General features: G+C 49.8%; 1 protein-coding gene across 8 annotated transcripts in view; it reads right to left on the reverse strand.

The window, feature by feature from the left end:
- SRRM4 (serine/arginine repetitive matrix 4) overlaps nt 1–18,794 on the reverse strand; it is a 194,911-nt gene that overhangs the window by 43,393 nt on the left and 132,724 nt on the right. For 2 of the 8 annotated variants that reach the window (XM_039505395.1, XM_039505394.1), the window contains exon 1: nt 2,443–2,693. The exons of the other annotated variants lie outside the window; for them this stretch is intronic. In XM_039505395.1, coding sequence (XP_039361329.1) covers nt 2,443–2,483 — 41 coding nt within the window. In that variant the 5' untranslated portion in view covers nt 2,484–2,693. Of the gene's footprint in view, nt 1–2,442; nt 2,694–18,794 lie in introns of those variants that run through there. 8 annotated transcript variants of the gene reach the window in all.

Below are 18,794 nucleotides of genomic sequence, written 5' to 3' on the forward strand. Positions count from 1 at the left end.
GGCATGTCTGAGGGCAGCAGTGTGGCCAGCACAGTCCCCTGGCCCTGACAGACCCAAAGAGACTCCCCGAATGAAGCAGGACACAAGCAGTGAGGGGATGGGGCAGGAAAAGGAGAGGCAGGACCACGGCCCAGACATGAGCACCAGTGATGGCCTAATATTGCTAAGGTGCCATCAGCATCAACTCCTCATTCCAGGCAAATGCTTCCGTTTAACCTTCTTGTTCTGCAGAGCTGTCTTCCAGGCACATAGTCCTGGGGGGGGGGGGTGAACACGGTGCAAGAGGACGCCAGGTCCCCTTGAAGTTATGAGCTTTCCCGCCCGTTTCAAGGGGCTTTGGGTCAGCCCTTGAGGTGGCAGTGGTGTAGCAGGCTGGCTGGGGCACCGGGACGAGGTGCAGGTGGAGGGATGGTTGGGGGCAATTCAGTGACAATAGAAAATGTAACTGATGCTGATAGGCCAGATGCCAGCTCTTGCCCAGGCTGCAGGCATGAGCTAAGGACTGACAGCCTCGTAGCTGGAGACCAGACCAGGTCACCTGGACAAGGCCGGCTTTAGGCCAATTCCCCCGAATTGGGCCCCACGCCTAAGAGGGCCCCGTGCCCAGTGAGAATCCCTTCCCTGGCTAGAGGCGCCTTTTTAATTTTTATTCACCTGGCGGCGCTCTGGGTCTTCGGCGACATTTTGGCGGTGGGTCCTTCGCTTGCTCTGGGTCTTCAGCGGCACTTTGGCAGCAGGTCCTTCAGTGCCACCGAAGACCTGGAGCGAGTGAAGGACCCGCCACTGAAGTGCCGCCGAAGACTCGGAGCACCGCCCGGTGAGTACAAGCCCCATGCGTTTTTTACATGGTTTTTTTTTTTTTTTTTTTTTAAATATATAGTCATCCCTGCTGGGGCCCTGTCTAAACTGTTCGAATTGGGCCCCGCACTTCCTAAAGCCGGCCCTGCACCTGGATGTTAGTTTTGCTCAGAATAGGTATTAGTCTCTAGCATTTAGACTCTATGAAATGCTGCATGCATGAATCTCACTTAAATATATATAATGGGCTATAGATATAAGAGATTTAAGTGTTAAGTGTTTGCTCTGGAACTGCAAACCTCCCAGTCAGGAGTGACGCATTAGCCGGTGTGAAATACCAGTTTGCCACAGCAAGTGTTATCTCCTCCCCAACAAAAGAAGGCCAACAGACACCAGCCAAACCATTGGGTAACATCAGAGGACAAAAGACTTTGTTGATTGCATTATTCCCCACCCCCACCCATGAAGAGGAGACATGCACATGAACTTGTCCCATCATCGTGAACTCTGGGGGAAGGGATAAAAATCCCTGACTAGAAGAAACTGTGTCTTTTTGGCTGTTTGAACTCTGAATGGTCAGAGACTCTAAACTGAAGCCAGAGATCCCTGGGGGCTGCCTGCTGGGTCTGTCCTGAAAGACATTTAGCATTGACCGGTCACTACAATTCTGTCACTCTTCGGATTTAAGAACATAAGAATGGCCCTACTGGGTGAGACCAAAGGTTCATCTAGCCCAGTATCCTGTCTTCTGACAGCGGCGAGTGCCAGGTGCCCCAGAGGGAATGAACAGTACAGGTGATCCATCTCTTGTCGCTCATTCCCAGCTTCTGGCAAACAGAGGCTAGAGCATTTAGAGGGTAACTCATTGGTATGTGTAAGTTTGCTTGCATTAACCTGAAAATAATTCTCTTATTCCGTTTTCCTAGTTAATGAACCTCTAGACAATTTATTACAGGACTGGCTCCCGGTGTTGCCTTTGGTGTAAGATCCAGGGTAGCGACTGGTCTGGGGGTAAGCGGCTGGTCTCTTGAGACTTGAAGCAGCCTGAATGAGGCGTGATTTTTGGTGCAGGTGCCCATTTATCACTAAGCCCAGTTTGTCTGAGTGGCAGGATAAACTGGAGAGTCCAAGGCCATGTCTACACTAGAGAGCTTCCAGTGGCACAGCTGTACTGATGCAGCTGCACCGCTGTGAGATCTCTCGTGCAGCTGCTCTATGCTGACAGGAGAACTCTCCCCTCGGTAGAACTGAGCCACCCGCAACAAGGGGCGGTGGCTATGTCAGCAGGAGAAGCTCTGCTACGGACACAGCGCTGTGCACACTGCCACTTATGCTGGTGAAACTTATGACGCTCAAGGGTGCGTTTTTGCTCAGGGGTGTGCGGCATATGTTTTGCAGACAAAAGTGGTAGTAAAGACATGGCCTAAGGGGACTGCCTGAGGCTCCGTGGTAAGACTGTTACAGTGATCCAGGAATTCCCATTTGTCACTGGCTTGGTGAAATCGAGTCCTCGACCACACCGTGTGGGGTGTCTGTGCCGGTTTGGACACTGCCCTCAGGCAGGCGCTCCTGGTCATGAGCCACTCCACACAGCAGGACAGCAACTAAGCACCTGTTGACATTTTTCTTACATTAATCATCTACCTTGTGGAGACCGTGGCCCTTCTTCTGTGTCTGTTCAGCATCTCTCACCAGGGGGCAGGGCGGATGTTAATGGGTAATATGCACAAGGATAATGGACGTGTTACCAAAAGCCATAGGGCAGTAGGCAATGATCAGTGGCGTGGCTGACTGTCGGCAGACAGACCAAGCAGCCAGTGGAAGCAAAGATGGGATCTCCAGCTGCAGATGAGACAGTTTAGGGAAGCTTGCACTGCCACTGTCCAATGCCATCCCTGCACAATAAGAATTAGAAGATTTCAGCGCTGGGGCTTTCAGGACAGCACCCTGTGGGTAGCATTAATTATTACAGAAAGAATGATCAGTTGATGTAATATTTACACGTCTCCTCCCAATTCCTAGTACTTCAGGACAATACATATTGTAACCAAACAAGAGGAAGTTCTCCTGCATGTAACCAAGCTGCACATGGAAAAATTCAGCCCCTAGACTGTTTACATGCAAGTCAGCCTGCTGTAAACTGATGCACCGTTCTTTGCCATCAGGTGTTCAAAGAACAATCATTCTTCTAAGCCAGGGCAGGAGGCTGCCCCAGGCAGCAGGATGCCAGTAAAAATCAAGGGGGAGCAGATGACCCACAGCTCACCCAATTGGCTTGGGCAATTCAGTGTTTCTAATACCTGCTTAATCAAGAGAGGTGGCTGCCGCTTGGGCCCTGGGTGGACAAGAGCAAGGAACATGGCTTGCCACATCCCTGCCAGGTAAGAAACAAAACAAAGGAAAAAGCAAATATTCTGCTGCGTCAATATTAATAGTTCCTGCGTATCTTGGCTCCTTAATGAAATCTTTACATCCTGGATTCAGACAAGACACAGTCAAGACAGTTCTTGGGGCCTGTCAGCAACCTGGAATTTACAATTTACGTTTGACATAACCATAACTGACCATAGGTCATGACTTTCCCTTCCCACCCCCGCCACTCTTGAGCCGCATTGCTTTGTGAACTGACAGCTCCTCACCACTGCCTTAGCTGTGTATTCCCAACTGGAGTCACCGCCAGCCTTTACACTCCCGGGTTTATTATGACCCCGCTGAACTGCGGCTGAACTCAGAACACGGCATACATTTTAACGACACGCTTGCATGTGTGGAATCAAGAAGAATGGCGGAGGTGAAGGTATCTTATCAATGCTGCCAAAACCGGACTCTTTCAAATCTATCCCAACTGGCTTCTACACAGAGCATCCAAAAAGGACACACAATCAGTTGCTGTAGTTTCAGTTCAAAGATGCAGCTGGCTGTGAAGTTCTCACCAGCTGGCAGAGAAAGTCCTGCATTCTAAACCCCAAACCAAAAGAAACGCTATTCGGTTACCAAGAACTTTTAAAGCCCCCGCCCCCGGCACAGGTGTTGGTAGGACCTGCGCTGAAACAGGACTTTGTGATCAGCTCTGCACTCGTTGAGCCCAGGTGAAACTTAAGGGATGGACTAGGTGAAACTTACATGGTTTTGTCTTTTGTTAAAGACCCCAAAATGGGGGCAGGTGGGTCACCCTGGGCGACCCAGCTGGGCTGAGTTTCAGGGGCACCTGGTCCCTGAACGGTCTGGGCTGGAAACTGTATGAAACTCAGTGGTTGGTTTCAACCCTAGCAAATGGAGCATGGAGACTGAGCGCCAAAGCCACTGAGCTCCTCATGAACCAAACAGGCTGCACTCAGTTAACCCAGGGGAGCAGAGGCCAGGCCACTTGCGCAGCCTGTGTCTGCAGGGACAACTGCACCTCTGGGAATATTCATTGCTGCCCTCCCCCCGCTGGCTCTGGGGTGAAGTGGGGACAGGGCTGCATTGGAGCCATGCTGGGGGGAGTCAGCACACCCGGCCCGGCCCCCTCTCTGGGCTATGCCAACTGGCTCCTGGCCCTCCGGCAGAGTGGGGGTCGTGGGGGCGCACCTCCACGCTGAGCAGACCATCTGCCATCGGTTGCCCTGGTGGAGATACTCAGGTGCTGGCACTTGCAGCGCTGTGCCGGGAACGAGGAGCCGGATGAAAACCAGAGTGAGATCAGTGAAGCTGTGTAGGCCTCAGGGCCATGCGAAGCAGCCGGGCTCGGTCTGGGGGAGGACAAGGGGGTTCTGTCGTCCCCCAAACAGCAACACTCCTGAGGAAAGACAATATGTTTTCAGGCCCCGACAATGTTTATTTCAAAGCCTGGAAAGATGAAGAAGGAGCAGTAAACCACAGCGGGAAGAGGCGCCATAAATACTATGTCATTGGTTTCACCTGTAGCGTTACTCAAATAAATAAAACCAGCTGATAAACTTTCCATCCTGACCTGGATGTGGGGGACGTGACTGGCGAAGTCGACAGGAAGTCTGGCTACCGGGGAGTGTGGAGGTAAAGCCAGAGGGCAAAGGGCAGCTCTGAAATGGGATGGGAGCAGCTGAGAGCGAGGCCGATGGTCCTCTCACTCCGTAGTGGCCTGGGTGCTATGGCTCAGGGCTGGGTGAGCAGCGGGGCGAGGGGATGGTGGAACAGCTCTCAGAGACACTAGACTCCTGTAGCACATTACTGACCAGGGGCCTGACCCCGAACGCCCATTGCAGTCCATGGAAAGAAAGACTCGCCTTTGCACCACGCCTGATACCTGCACCTCATCAGACTAGGGGGGGCTACAAATGGTTACAGGCAGTGAGAGCTACCTCCTGCCCCACCCCCTGTGGGACCAGCCCCAGCTCGTGCTCTCAGGCTGGAGGGAAGGTGACTGTGGGAGGGAGCCACTTGCCAGGGCCCCTGCTGCTCCCGTGTGTCCCTGCTCCAGGAGGGGCAATGGATCTGCAGGGATTGGTGTGGCCGAGCGGGGGTTTACAAGGAAGATGATGCGGGAGGAGGTGGGTGCGGGGTTGTGTGTGTGTGTGTGTGTGTGTGTGTGTGTGGGGAAGTTGTACATGCAATGCACTGTGGAATGATCTTACAATACACCCGAGTCACTAGAGCCCGCGGGCTGTGTGCCCCCAGCCCCATCACAGCACATGAAGGAGGGGAAATGAGAATTTGCTGTTCCCTTCCACGTCTGACCAGTAGGGCATCCCCTCCAGGGAAAAGGCAGCCCAGGGTGTCGCACATGGAGGGGACACAAGAATGGGTGCAGGGGCTATATCACACACACAGCCCTAAACTTCCTTCACTCACAGAGCTAGCTGAAGGATCCAGGGGGAGTTTGAAGTCTGACATCACCAGATACTGCTGCCAACTCTTGCCATTTTATCATGAATCTCGTGATGTTTTCCATAAAGCCCCAGCTCCCAGAGGCATGTGATCAGGTAAGAACCTCAACTTTAATTTAAAAAAAAAAAGTTTCTAGTCTTCATAGCTGCAGAGCAATGCTGGAAAAGACGGATCTAAGTGTTCCCTAAAGGCTCAGCAAACAGTGGCTCAAGGAAAAGAACCCCAATTTAAAAGAAATGGTTATTTTGACACCACTCATGATTTGGGGGGATGCGATTCATGACTTGTGGACACTTAGGGTTAGCTGTATTGGTGTTGTCCCTTTAAAAAGCTATCCCCTCCCTCCCACACGCTCTCTTACTTGCTGTCTTCAGCAGAGAGTTTGAAAGCCAGGAGGGAGGAGGGCTCAGGAGAGGCAGAGTGGGAGGAGGCAGAGAGGCTGGCTCCCAGCCTGGCACTTGATGGGCGAACACCCGTCCCAGACAGGGGAAGAAAAGGAAGGAAAGAGCAGTGCAATGCAATATCATTCAGCTGCTGACAGCAGCTACTCCACATGGTACTGGAACGTAACCCGAAAATCATATCCTGAACCAAGTCAGCCTTTGTTACACGCTTTCAGAATTCAAGGGTTTTCTTTTCATCCAACTGCACAACTGGCCAGGCCCGTGTCATTTCACAACAGGGGAGGGGCTCAAAAAGGACAAGTGAAAGCAACACCCCCCCCCCAAGCAGGGTACGAAGGGGAAGGAAAAGTGGGAAAGGGGATGTGGTGATAGGGTCAGGCAGAATTTAAGGCACAGCCACGTAAGCATTAACTGGTGGTATCCTGGGAAGAAGGAGTGTGTAGTAGGGAGGCTCCAAAAATGTGTGTGTCTGTCCAACAGGTGGCTGACCCTCCTGCCTGTCTACTAGACCCAGCTGAAATCTTTCCATCCAAGGGCCCTTTTTTTCCAACAAAAAAAATGTGTCTTTACAAATGATCTGAATGTTTTCTGTGAAAAATGTTTAGATTGTTTGAATTCGTCCCAATTCTTCATTGAAACAAAATGACCAATTGTTCTAATTCAATATGAAACATTTTCTGGGCTTTTTTTTGGGGCGGGGGGTTCCTCCCCCAACTCTTTTCTTCCTTTTTTCCTTGGGGAAAAACGTTCAGGAGGGAGAAAACCTCACATTTTTCATTTTGATTCAAATGAATTTCTGATTTGGCACAACATTTTCCATTTTGATTCAATTATTTTTTTAAAAGAATCCAAGAATAGTTAAAGAAAAAAATTAACAATTTCACCTTGAAACTAAATACCAACTTTCAGCCAGCCCTACGATCTCCCTAATCTTTAAGTATAAGAGGGAACAGGAACCTACACATATATATATATATACATATATATATATATATATATATATATATATATAGTGAGAAAGTTCCTCCTGTACCTTGGTGGGTCCAACGCTTATTGGTGGATTTGCTCACCTCACAGATTCACCCTGTGGGTCAGGAAACAGCCCAGAGACCTTCCCCTCTGGTAGAAACCACAGTCCAGGTCAATTCCTCGTGTTTAATCAGGAGTTGGGAGGTTTGGGGGGAACCCAGGCCCGCCCTCTACTCCGGGTTCCAGCCCAGGGCCCTGTGGATTGCAGCTGTCTAGAGTGCCTCCTGGAACAGCTGCGCGACAGCTACAACTCCCTGGGCTACTTCCCCATGGCCTCCTCCAAACACCTTCTTTATCCTCACCACAGGACCTTCCTCCTGGTTCCTGATAACACTTGTACTCCTCAGTCTTCCAACAATATGTCTTCTCACTCTCAGCTCCTCTTGCTCCCAGCTCCTCACATGCATGCCACAAACTGAAGTGAGCTCCTTTTTAAACTCAGGTGCCCTGATTAGCCTGCCTGTCCTAATTGATTCTAGCAGTTTCTTAATTAGCTCCAGGTGTCTTAATTATCCTGCCTGTCTTAATTGGTTCTAGCAGGTTCCGGATTACTCTAGTGCAGCCCCTGCTCTGGTCACTCAGGGAACAGAAAACTACTCACCCAGTGACCAGTATATTTGCCCTCTACCAGACTCCTGGACCCCACTGGTCTGGGTCTGTCACCACACACACACACACACACACACACACACACACACGGGTAGTGCACACTGATGGTGTTTAATGGATTATAATATCAGGGATTTGCCAAACTGGAGCAGACACAGAGCCCATCTAGTCCAGTGTCCTCTCTCTGACGGCAGCCAGCACCAGAGGAAGGTGTAGGAGCCCCACAGTAGATGAGGTGAGATAGTCTGCCATCCATATTCAGTCTGGTCCTGATCTCACAGTCTCTCTAACAGGGTCTGTCCCCAGGTTTTCAGAACTCCTCCTCTGGGGGGAGAAGAGCCTGACTGTGCTGAGAAATGACACTGGGAAGGAGAAGAACCTAGATGAAACCTCTGTGGTCTCCTGGAATGGCATCTGCGTGAACCCTGATAGAAGGAGCCAAGCTGGGTGATGCGTGCACCCTGCATGGGGCTGGGTCAGCACTCCTGGCTCCACGTCGTATGGCAAAGGTAGTACATTTAGCTTGTCAAAAGAAGATCAAGAGGTGACTTGATCAAGGTGGGTAAGTACCTTCACAGAGAGAAAATCCCAGGTACTAAAGGGCTCTTTAATCTAGTGGCGAAAGGCAGAGCAAGAACCAGTGGCTGGAAGTTAAAGCCAGCCAAATTCAAACTAGAAACACAGTTTTAACAGGGAGGGTGATGAACCGCTGGCGCAAACTACCAAGGGAAGTGGTGATTTTCTCCACCTCTTGGTGTCATCAAATCACACCTGGATGCCTTTATGGAAGGCATGTTTAGCCAAGGACAAGTTCCTGGGTCCAATACAGGGGTAACTGGATGAAATTCTCTGGCTTGTGTTATTCAGGATCAGGGGCGGCTCTAGGCATTTTGCCGCCCCAAGCATGGCGGCTTGCCTGCGGGAGGTCCGCCGAAGCCGCGGGACCAGCCTGCGGAGGCTCCGCTGCTCCCGCGGCTTCGGCGGACCTCCCGCAGGCATCCCTGCCGCCCCAAGCACGCGCTTGGCATGCTGGTGCCTGGAGCCGCCCCTGTTCAGGATGATCACATGGTCCTGTCTGGCCTTCAATTCTACTCGTCTACTTGCAATAAAGCTCTAGGTCTCTCCCAGCATCGCCATTATTTTTTAACGGCCAGCGAAGATACACGGATAATTGCTAGATTTGCTCAAAATAATTAGCTTGTGACCTTTCCTGAGCCCCTTTTAAAAACATGCTGCCTGCCTTTTGAGGCTCAATCATTAGGATCAATTACCAGTTTTCCATAATTGGTGACCTGTGGAACCCCTCTCCAGATGGATTAGTTACACGACACAGCATGCGGGAGAACTTACTGAGAGTTTTGCATGTTCCCAAACATGCGTCGGGCACGGTCTATTTGTAGCGAGGCTTATGTGAACTAAGGAAGTGGGCGTGAATAGTAGTCTCGGCCCATCATTGTGCAGGCACTGTTCTTTAGTGCATTGTCAGCACAAAAAGGTCTCCAGCTGGCATGACAATAAATATCTCAGCTGCTGTACTGTGAGGGATCCGGAGCTGCTTTTCTCAGGTTATGGGGAGCAGGAATCTTAGTATCGAAGCTCCAGTTGAGACTAATAGGATTTTGTTTTGTTTTGTTTCCAGGGGTTAATTCTTACTTGGCCTCGAGGCAGCCAAGGACTACTATCCTGGAACAAGCTATGCAATATTTCCTCTGGGCTTGGGAGTAATTATTGATGGAAATAATTATCCTCCAATCCCATCAAAGGCTGGCTTAATTTCAACCAAACAGTCTCTTCTGATGAACACTGGATATCCTCTAAAGCACTAAACTGGCTGGTAATCCCTTTGGATCAAGCTCTGGAGATGTCAATTTAATTTTTTTTTGGGGTCGTCTGTTAGTCTTTCATCTCTGTGATGTAAAAGCAGGTGCAATTTAACATGAAAGCTTAATCTTACCGGAGAGGATTATCACAAGACTTCTCCCCTTCTCCTCACAAACGAAATCAAGGAGAAAACACCACACAGCCAACCATCAGAGATCTTGCTATGGTCACACAGCCTTTCGAGGGAAAATGGGGAATGAGTAGCGCCAGCTGACTGGGGCCTTGCTGGCACCGCAGGTGGAATAACGTGGATCGCTCATAACAAGGAGAAGATGGCATGGCTATCGCTCCTCACAATGTCAAGTCATGCACTGGGCATTTTCATGTACGGCAGTCAGGATTCCATGTGGATGTTAGCAGCAGCCAGAGGTTTTGGATAGGAAAGTAGTGCTCCAGGAGTTGGGTTGAAAGCAACAGCAAGCGCTGCTGGATTTGAACCAACCCACTCTCCCTGCAGTTATGCTTTGTATTACAGATGTGCCCTAACCGCAGCCGGGGGCCCATTCTGCCAGGTGCCATTCAGACACATAGCAAGAGACAACCCCTGTCCTGGGGAGCTTGCAGGCTAAGAGACAAGCTGGACAAAAGGTGGGAGGGCAAACGGAGGCACAGAGTACATTGTCCACTGGGCCGCCCTGCTCTGGTAGCACAAAACTGCCCTTCGGTACAAGGAGCAGCCTAACCTCAGGCCCTTTGAGTGTGACTTAATGGGAAGCCTCACATGCACAGTGGACTTTTCCCTCCTGTGCTGGGAGTGTCATGAACAACCACACCCATTTAGGGTTGATTACATGCCCAAGGTACTGTCATCTGAGCTATGCCGGGCTCAGCACTATAGGACTGATCGCCTGCCTCATCTACTGTGACTAGAGAGCTGGGGCTACTCCGAGTCACGGAGGGGTGGGCTACTGGGTTTTAAGCCATACGGGGGGTCTGAGCCTGCAAGATGCTGAGCACCTCCGTGCGGTGCTTGTTTCTTTTAACGCCATTTAACTTCATTGGGAACTGAGGGCACTCAGCACCTTACAGGATTGGGCTGGTTTTATATTTCTGACCCTAGATTCCTGCCCGGGTAACAGAACATCCAGAGCTGCTTGGTGCCTCTGCCTGTCTGTCTTGGTCCTTATTCTATGCCCACACCTATCCCTCAAAGGTCATGCAACCGGGTGGGCAAAATGGGCCATTGCCCTCCCTCCCCTTCCCCCGCAACACTCCCAGCCTCCAAACACACAAGGAGTAACACTACCACCTCCTAAGTCATTGCTAACCCTAGTCTCTTGCACCCCTTAGCATCACAGAGAGCAGAGCCTGTTGGCTGGCTAGCAAACCGAGCTGTGGCTGTTTGGGATGCGAGTTTCTCCATTTCTATTTGGCATTTTTTTCTCGGATGCACAAAAACAATCAACCAACCCCTCCACAGAAACCAGCGCTTATTACGCAGCCATGGCAGGCCAGTGGGTCTTGGGCCACCTGTTTGCACCACAGTAGCCTGCATACAGCCAGCAACTGATTTCACCAAGGCCTTCCACGGATACAAAATGTCCAGCATGCAACCGGCTACCTCAGAAAGGTCCCCGGCTCGTTTAGAGACCTGCCTTTGGTAAAGTACTTTCGACCCAGAACGTTTAAACCGCACTTTCAACGTTCCCATCCTGCCAGTAGGTGGAGCCAATCAGGAGGGGAAAAACTGTAATACAAAGCTAGCCAAGGTTCATGCCATTTCATAATTAAAAATATCTAATACCAGCCATTTCACAGCCCAGAATTTGTGCTTTTTAAATGAATGTTTGCCATCCACATGTGACATTTGCTATGGTTTTTCCTACAGGAGTATCTTTGGCAGAACAAAACACTGAAATAGGAGCACTTTAGCATGCAAGTGACTCATGGGCATTAAAATACATTCCTAAACTGGAGCAAGAAAAGCATGAAACTTCAGAACTATTTGGCGATTGTGGGTGTGTGATTGTGTGTGTGTGTAACAAGATCAATTTTATGAAAAACTGCAAAATTTCAATGTGTTTGAAGCTGATGCTCAAATATTTTGCACAACTCTGACACTCATAGCCAAAGAGTGGCAAGGAAAACAGATCACACTGGGGCAGACAGTCCAGTGCTAATGCGGGAGGAAGAGACAGACCAGCTGAATCAAGTGATTAAAAACAAAAATCCAGCCCAAGCATTAGGGGTGACCTGACTGATCCCCAAAGGCCAATAACGAATATGTCAAAACCATCCGCAAAAGACAAGTAGGCTCTTGCAACGTGAGTTGCTATGGTGCTGGGTGCTCTATGAATGAGCTAGACTGGATAAGTCTGGTTTAAAATTGATGTCAGAGTGTCCATATAGGGGAATGCCCCAGCTTAACTAAGACAGTTTAAGATCACTAAAGTGTCTGTATTCAGAGCTGCAGCAATGCCGAGGGCCTGACTGCCAGAACGGCTGAGTCCGTCAGCTCTAGCTGAAGCCCATGGGTGCTGAAGAGGTTCAGTACCTGTATCAGGCCTCTGATGCCCTTCATTCACATGCAGGATGCAGAGGCTGTCTAGGAGCCCATCTTGGAAAGTTGGATCCACCAATCCAGACGGTTTCTACTGTTAAATTCAATTTGGTTCACTTCTGGCTTGGGACACAAGTGAACCGAATCTGGCCATCCGAGCCTAGTCTCCGGTGGGTATGTATCCACACCTCAACCCCTGGCCCTGCAGCCTGGCCCGATGTGGTACCTCCAGCTGCCAGTATATGTGCAGAGAGTGAAGGACTAGGGCTGGAGGGCAGGGGTGTGGAGGAGTTGTTTCAGGGTAGGCATGAGATGCCTCAGTGTAGCCGCCCTGATAACAAATCCTGCCCTGTGCTCTGCTTTGCTCTCACCCAGAGTCCGTCCTTTGTCTAGGGTTGTGTGCAACACAAAACAGGTCAACAATTACAGATGAGCACAAACATGGCCCATACCTAGGTTATTTCATAGCACTTGAGGGCAGGCGTCCCATGTATTAAAGCAGAAGGAACGGATTTCACGGGAAGAGGGCGAGGCTGTGGCATGCGAAGGGGAAAAGTGTGGCCTAGTGGTTAGAACACATGCTTGGGCGTCAGAGGGTTCCAGTCCCAGGACTACCATAGCCTGAGTGTGTAATTTGGGGCAAGTCATTTAAACTCTCCCTACCGTCCCTAAAAGATGCCTAAACATTTACTGCCCTACACTGGGAAATCTCTGCTGAACGTGCCCTGCGAAAACAACGTTGGCGTTACAGATTGCTCTCCTCCCTTCGAGCTTCTGCCGTCGCCTCGGAGCTGCAAGATCGTGTCCATCCCGTCAGCTTTGTTTTGCCATGCGGATGGTACTAGAGCTAGTAAAAACGTGGGGGCTGATTCTGCAGCCCTTACGCTGAGTAGCTCGTCCATCAGTAGCTCCCGAAAGTCAGTGGTGCTACTGGTGGGATCAAGTGTTACTCAAGTGAGTCTGGCTGGCAAAATTGCATCCTTAGAAGCCCCTGTTGGTTTCTGTGGGATCCGCTGGGTACGTGAGAATGGGAATGGAAGAAGGGATCTTACTCCCATTGCCTCTAAGGCCCGTTTACACACCGTGATGGGGAGCGGCCTCAGAGTAAATGAGAATAAGGCCCAAAGTTACAGCCAGGGTTTGCTGTTTCATGAGGCTGGGACACTCCGTGAGGACTTGCAAGGGATTCCTGCTTCTCTATCACAGGATACAGTGCTCAGAGCAGCAGCTGTGTGACATGGCACCGTGCCCTGCAATAGATCACCAGGTAATGCAGACGTTAATGGGTGCTGCCCCTGTGCACTTTCAGGAGCTGTCTTTCTCGAGCAGTGCAATAATATTCTCCCCCTGATTAAATACAGTCACTGGAGCTATTGCTTTGTATTGGAAGTCCCAGCACACTGGCGTTTCCAGCTGATGTGTCTCACAGATGGGCAGGCGTGCTGAACAGCAATCATTTTTTCCCCAATGAGGGGCTGAGACTTTGCACTCTTCAGTCGAAATTGAGTTCCTCTGGTCTCTCTCTGGAGTAGGGGTGGTTTCCTGCTGCAAGGTCTCATCAATCATCATTTTTCACTGCAATAACTCCGCTCCCGGGTGCTGAGTGACATTGACTTTCAGGTGACCTTTCAGCCCCCGGATCTTTCACCCTCCAGCTCCAGAGGCATCTGCCTTTTTCCCCGCACGAGGACTCAAGAGCAACTAACTCCAAGCTTGGCAGCTCCTCCTGCCCCTCACGAGAGCCCCGCTTTGCCTTCCACCTGCTTTGCGAGCACCAGCATGAATGCAAGAACAGAAAAATTGCTTTGGCGAGTCATTTGCTTTCAGGAAGTTTTACCGAGGCAATTTGGATCAGAGCCCCGTCAATGCAGACTGCAACAGCTGAATCACACAGGGCTTGATTGCTAGAACCCCATCACCCTTTTTGCACATGCAAACGTGTTGGCCACTAGCACAACGTCCACCTTTGCCAAGAGCCCCTGCAATTACTTCCTATGTGGAGTATAATGGAGTTCTGCATTGCTAAGGGTGGAATTCTTCCCTGTGCAAAGGCCCAGCAGTCAGTAGACCCAGGCAGGAGTTAAGATCTTAAAATAGGACTTTATGGTGCATAAGCCTCTGCCCAGGCCAGGGGAGAATTGCACCTTCAGCTAGCTGTGGAAAGCCAATTCTTCACCATAGTATTGGTGAATGCACTTACCTAAGGGCAGGCGCGTGTCTAAGTACTCAGTTGTGCCTCCGTGGCAGGTACACACCTGCATGTCCTGTTAACTCAGCCTGGAGTTATTTGTGAATGCGGTACAGTGGAGGCCAGGTTTAGGACAAGGGAGCTATTGTGGATTTACATCTGGGTAACCAAGAACATGACGGGCTCTCATGGGTCCATGGTAAGCACGTTTTCAGTCTACATCTGCCATCCCCCAGGTTCCTGTGCAACTTGACCCTTTGCCCTTCATTTTCAAGAATCACGACCTGGTGCTCTGTGTCAGACAATGCAGCAGAGAGAGGTGCAAAGGAATCCATTTTCCTGTGCCATGACCAGTAGTACAGCTCCACAATAGAGCGTCCCTGTTACTGAATGCCAGGCCAAACACTTACCACTCTGGACACGCCTATAAAGCCACAGGATTGGCTGGGCACTGCACAAAACTTGGGCCAATCCCCACAGAACATAAGAACGGCCATACTGGGTCAGACCAAAGGTCCATCCAGCCCAGTATCCTGTCTTCTGACAGTGGCCAATGCCAGGTGCCCCAGAGGGAGTGAACAAAACAGGCAATCATCAAGTGATCCATCCCGTCACCATTCCCAGCTTCTGGCACACAGAGACTAGAGAATACTTCAGAGCATGGTTTTGCATTCCTGCTCATCCTGACTAAAAGCCATTGCTGGACCTATCCCCCATGCACTTATCTAGCCTTTATCTGAACCCTGTTATAGTCTTGACCTTTACAACATCCTCTGGCAAAGAGTTCCACAGGCTGACTGTGCGCTGTGTGAAGGAATACTGTCTTTCGTTCACTTTAAACCTGCTGCCTATGAAAACAGGACCTCAGGATCCCAGTTTTGAGGCTGTAACGAGGTACATGATGTCAGTTACACTTGCCAGTCTCATGCATGTACCATTTTAAAGCACTGGGTAGGGTGTTCTGGAGAGATAATAAAGAAACTTTACTACTTTGCCCTTTTCAGCCACTAATAATTTGATTGGCTGCATGTTCTCATCCTCTCCCGTTCACAGCTGCAACTGCCTGCAGTGAAGAGGTGTGGTGAGCTGCAGTCAATCAGAACACAGAATACTAAAAAGGTTAAAACATCTATAAGGAACTTATTATTAGTTTTGCGTGTTTCACTGGGCGTTAAAATGATGATGGATGCCTCCTTCCAGCAATAAAAACCATCACACGGTCCCCTCCTCAGCTGCCTACTAAAGGACACGAGAAAAGATCTGGGCAAGACATGTAGCCCCCTAGAGGAACAGACAAGGAAATTTCATCCTTCCAACTGCCTGCTGGTCCTTTAAAAAGAGCGGAGTTTTCCCTGACAGAAGTGGGTAGATGAATGTGGGTTGATTAAATCAAGGGGAAAAAAATCAATTAAATTTAAATAGAGAGAAAGATTAGAAATCAGGCACAATGCTTTGTTAATTACAGCACCTAATCACAGGCTCAAAAAACCAGTAACTTCTGTGCGTTTCATTTTATATAGGTGTATGTATGTCACAGCACCATAATGAGATGCATATTACCCTACTTGACTAGTAATTGACTAGGAGACCTTGTCTGTTTCATGTGCAGAAATGATCTGCTATGATAGCCAAGGCTTTCAAGTGTTTGATGATTCCCCTCTCCCCCTTTCCCTAGGAAGAATGACACCAAAGAAACTCTTGCCTAACATTGTCGCTTATCATTTCCCCCTGGATGATGTGTTTATTGGGCAGAGATAAGTGCAAAAAGCTTATGGACACAATGTGATTAAATGTCCAATCTGCTTTCCTTTTCAGCCACAGGAATTAGGTTATTGCAAACACATAAACGCTGGAGAAAATAGCTAGAGTTGCAATCAGCGTCCAGCTGCCCACAATATAAATGACTCAGAACAGGAACCTCCCTCAGCGATTGTTCTCTCTAGGCCACTTTGTGCAGGTTCGGCTTCTCTTTTTCTTTTTGATTCCCATCCTCACTGCAGCTGACTCCATCGCTGCCACCCCCCCCCCCATGCAATGCAAAATAAAACACTGACCATAATGATTTAAATGGAACTTTTTACAATGGGGCACGCAAACAAAGATCAAATGCAAGTGATAAATGAGTTCCATTTGTCTTCTTAGATCCCCCACCCCGCCCGCAGGTCGATGCAGGTTTTACCCACTGTGGAAAACAAACCGTTTGGGGCTGATTTTCTGTTGCCTTGCAGCCTGCGCGGTCATTTGCGCCTCAGCAAAGCGAGCGTACACTACTGCCCTGACTGAGTAGGGCTGTGCGTTCAGTAAGCCGGGGCTCAGGCTATGTCTGCAGAGCAGCTTGGAGCCACTCTCGCGGTCTGGGTCAACAGGCTCTGGCAAGCAGGGCTCACGCGACCCCTCTAGAAATGGCTGTGTAGACAGGGCTTTAAAGCTGTGACGCCGGCTGGAGCTCCATAGCCCACCCCCTCTGCACGTCAGAGCCCGAGCTCCAGCCGGAGCGGCAACTTCAAAGCTCTGTCTACGCAGCCATTTCTGGAGTGCTGGGGGGAGCCCCACCAGCCAGAATCTGGTGAGCTGGGCTGGGAGGCTCACTGCACAAGACTGTGCAGACATATCCCAAGTGACTGCAGGAGATGGAAGGGAGCGGGGTGTTAAGTCCTTTGGCGTGTTCTATAAGGACGTGGTCCAGGTTTGAAACGCATGCTCTGCTTGTATAAGCACAAGTAGCCATTTCCCCCTTGCTTCCCCCACGTCCCTACTCTGCAGTGCTTGACCCAGCCAAGGCTGCTCGTTCACATCCATCCTTCTTTCCACCCAGCTGTCTGTGTGTCCATCCATCTACCCAGTAATGCCGCCATTGCTATAGCTAGTCTCAGCCGGAAGATGGAACATCAAAGGCCTGTTCCCACTCCCGTTATGATCAGCGTGGAGACTCCCATTGGCTGTCGGACTGGGACCAGAATGAAGAGCTGTGCAGCCATTGCTAGGGCCACTGTCATGCCATTGGCAGAGGGCAGTTTGCACAGGCACACTTCTGAGCACACAAGGCACCAGTGGCGTCAGAGAGCTGGGGAGAGGCAGAACAGCCATCCTGCGGCTGAGCAAGGACAGAATTTTGCCATTTGCACAGAAGCCTGGGACAGGGACTTTAGCCTTGTCCTTTCTTGTAGCGAACCACAGTATAAACAACAACGGCTATGCAAGGGTAGCAAAACCCAACACCACGCTGGGTCCCAGAGGGTCACCAACTGTGGGCTTGTGTCGTGCAGGTGTTCAGTACCGCCACGCACCTGGCCATGCCTGGTAGCCAAGACTCAGTTGACTTATATACCAGAAAAACCTCCCATAAGTGGGCTTGATTTTGACGCCTGCACTCATACTGCATAGAACCACAACTCCGCTGCCTTACTCCCCTGGACTATTTGCTACTTAGTGTAAGACAAGTGAGAGTGACATTGCTGTACAGAACTGGGACTAACTGTGTCTAAACAGCTGTTCCCTTTGCTGTACACCCCCAGCTCTCCTGGTTACGTGGAGCTGTTTAAATTCTGCAGACATAGCAGTAGGAAATACCAGCCGTGTTTCCAAAACGCTCCTTTGGGCGGAGAAGCCTTGGGTAGTAAAATTCCCCTTTTATTTTCTCTCTCTTCGCAGCCGATTGAAAAAGAAAATGGTTGAAATATTCCTTTGTCTCAGGAGAGAGAGGAAAAATAAGGTTGTAAAGACATTGCCAAGCAAAAACTCCAGCAGATGTGTTTATGGAAATCTATTTGATACATGCACTAAAAATACCTCTTTAAAATTAGGAAACGAGAAAAATCTCTAAGCTCTTTGCACACACACAAACAGGAATGCACACAAAACCCCCAAACCAGGTTCCTTTCCCCACCTCATTCAAACAGTTTGTATTAGTGCGGCAGGAACCCAGCAATTTGTTATTGAAAATTATAATAGCAAATCACCAAGATATTTTCCCTATTACAGATTCCAAGCTGGGTTCAATTTTAATCTTTTCTTCACTACTTTCTTTGCAGCAGCGGAGGTGCCAGCTGCAGATGAGCTTGCCGTTTTCTTTAGGCATTTGAAACACAGAAGAAAAATACAATTCCACGCGATACATTTTCCATCCAGTTTTGTTGGCACCGGCTTTCCACCTCCTCTCCTTGTCTCCTTAAGCCCTCCCGGCTATCCTGCCTTGCTCCTGCGAGTCAGATTGTGGTAACTGTTCGAACATCTAATGACTTCCCTTGTCATGGTCAGGGCTCAAAGCAGCCTGGCTTTTTTTTCCAGGGGTTGATTTGTTATGCACGATTAAATCAGAACACAGGAACTTCCCCGCTGGAACAGACCAGTATCCTGACTTCAGAGGTGGTCAGTGTCAGATGCTTCTGAGGAAGATTGTGCAATTTGACACTGTGGGGAGTAATTTCTCCCAGACACCAGCTGGAGGTCTGAGCAGTTCATACGGTGGAGCATGAGGATTGATAGCCCTTGTGGAACAGGGCAGCAGATTCTAAAACCCTATGTGGGCAATCAAGGCTCT

Source organism: Mauremys reevesii, linkage group 18 (genome assembly GCF_016161935.1).
Source record: "Mauremys reevesii isolate NIE-2019 linkage group 18, ASM1616193v1, whole genome shotgun sequence".
NCBI lineage: Eukaryota > Metazoa > Chordata > Testudines > Geoemydidae > Mauremys > Mauremys reevesii.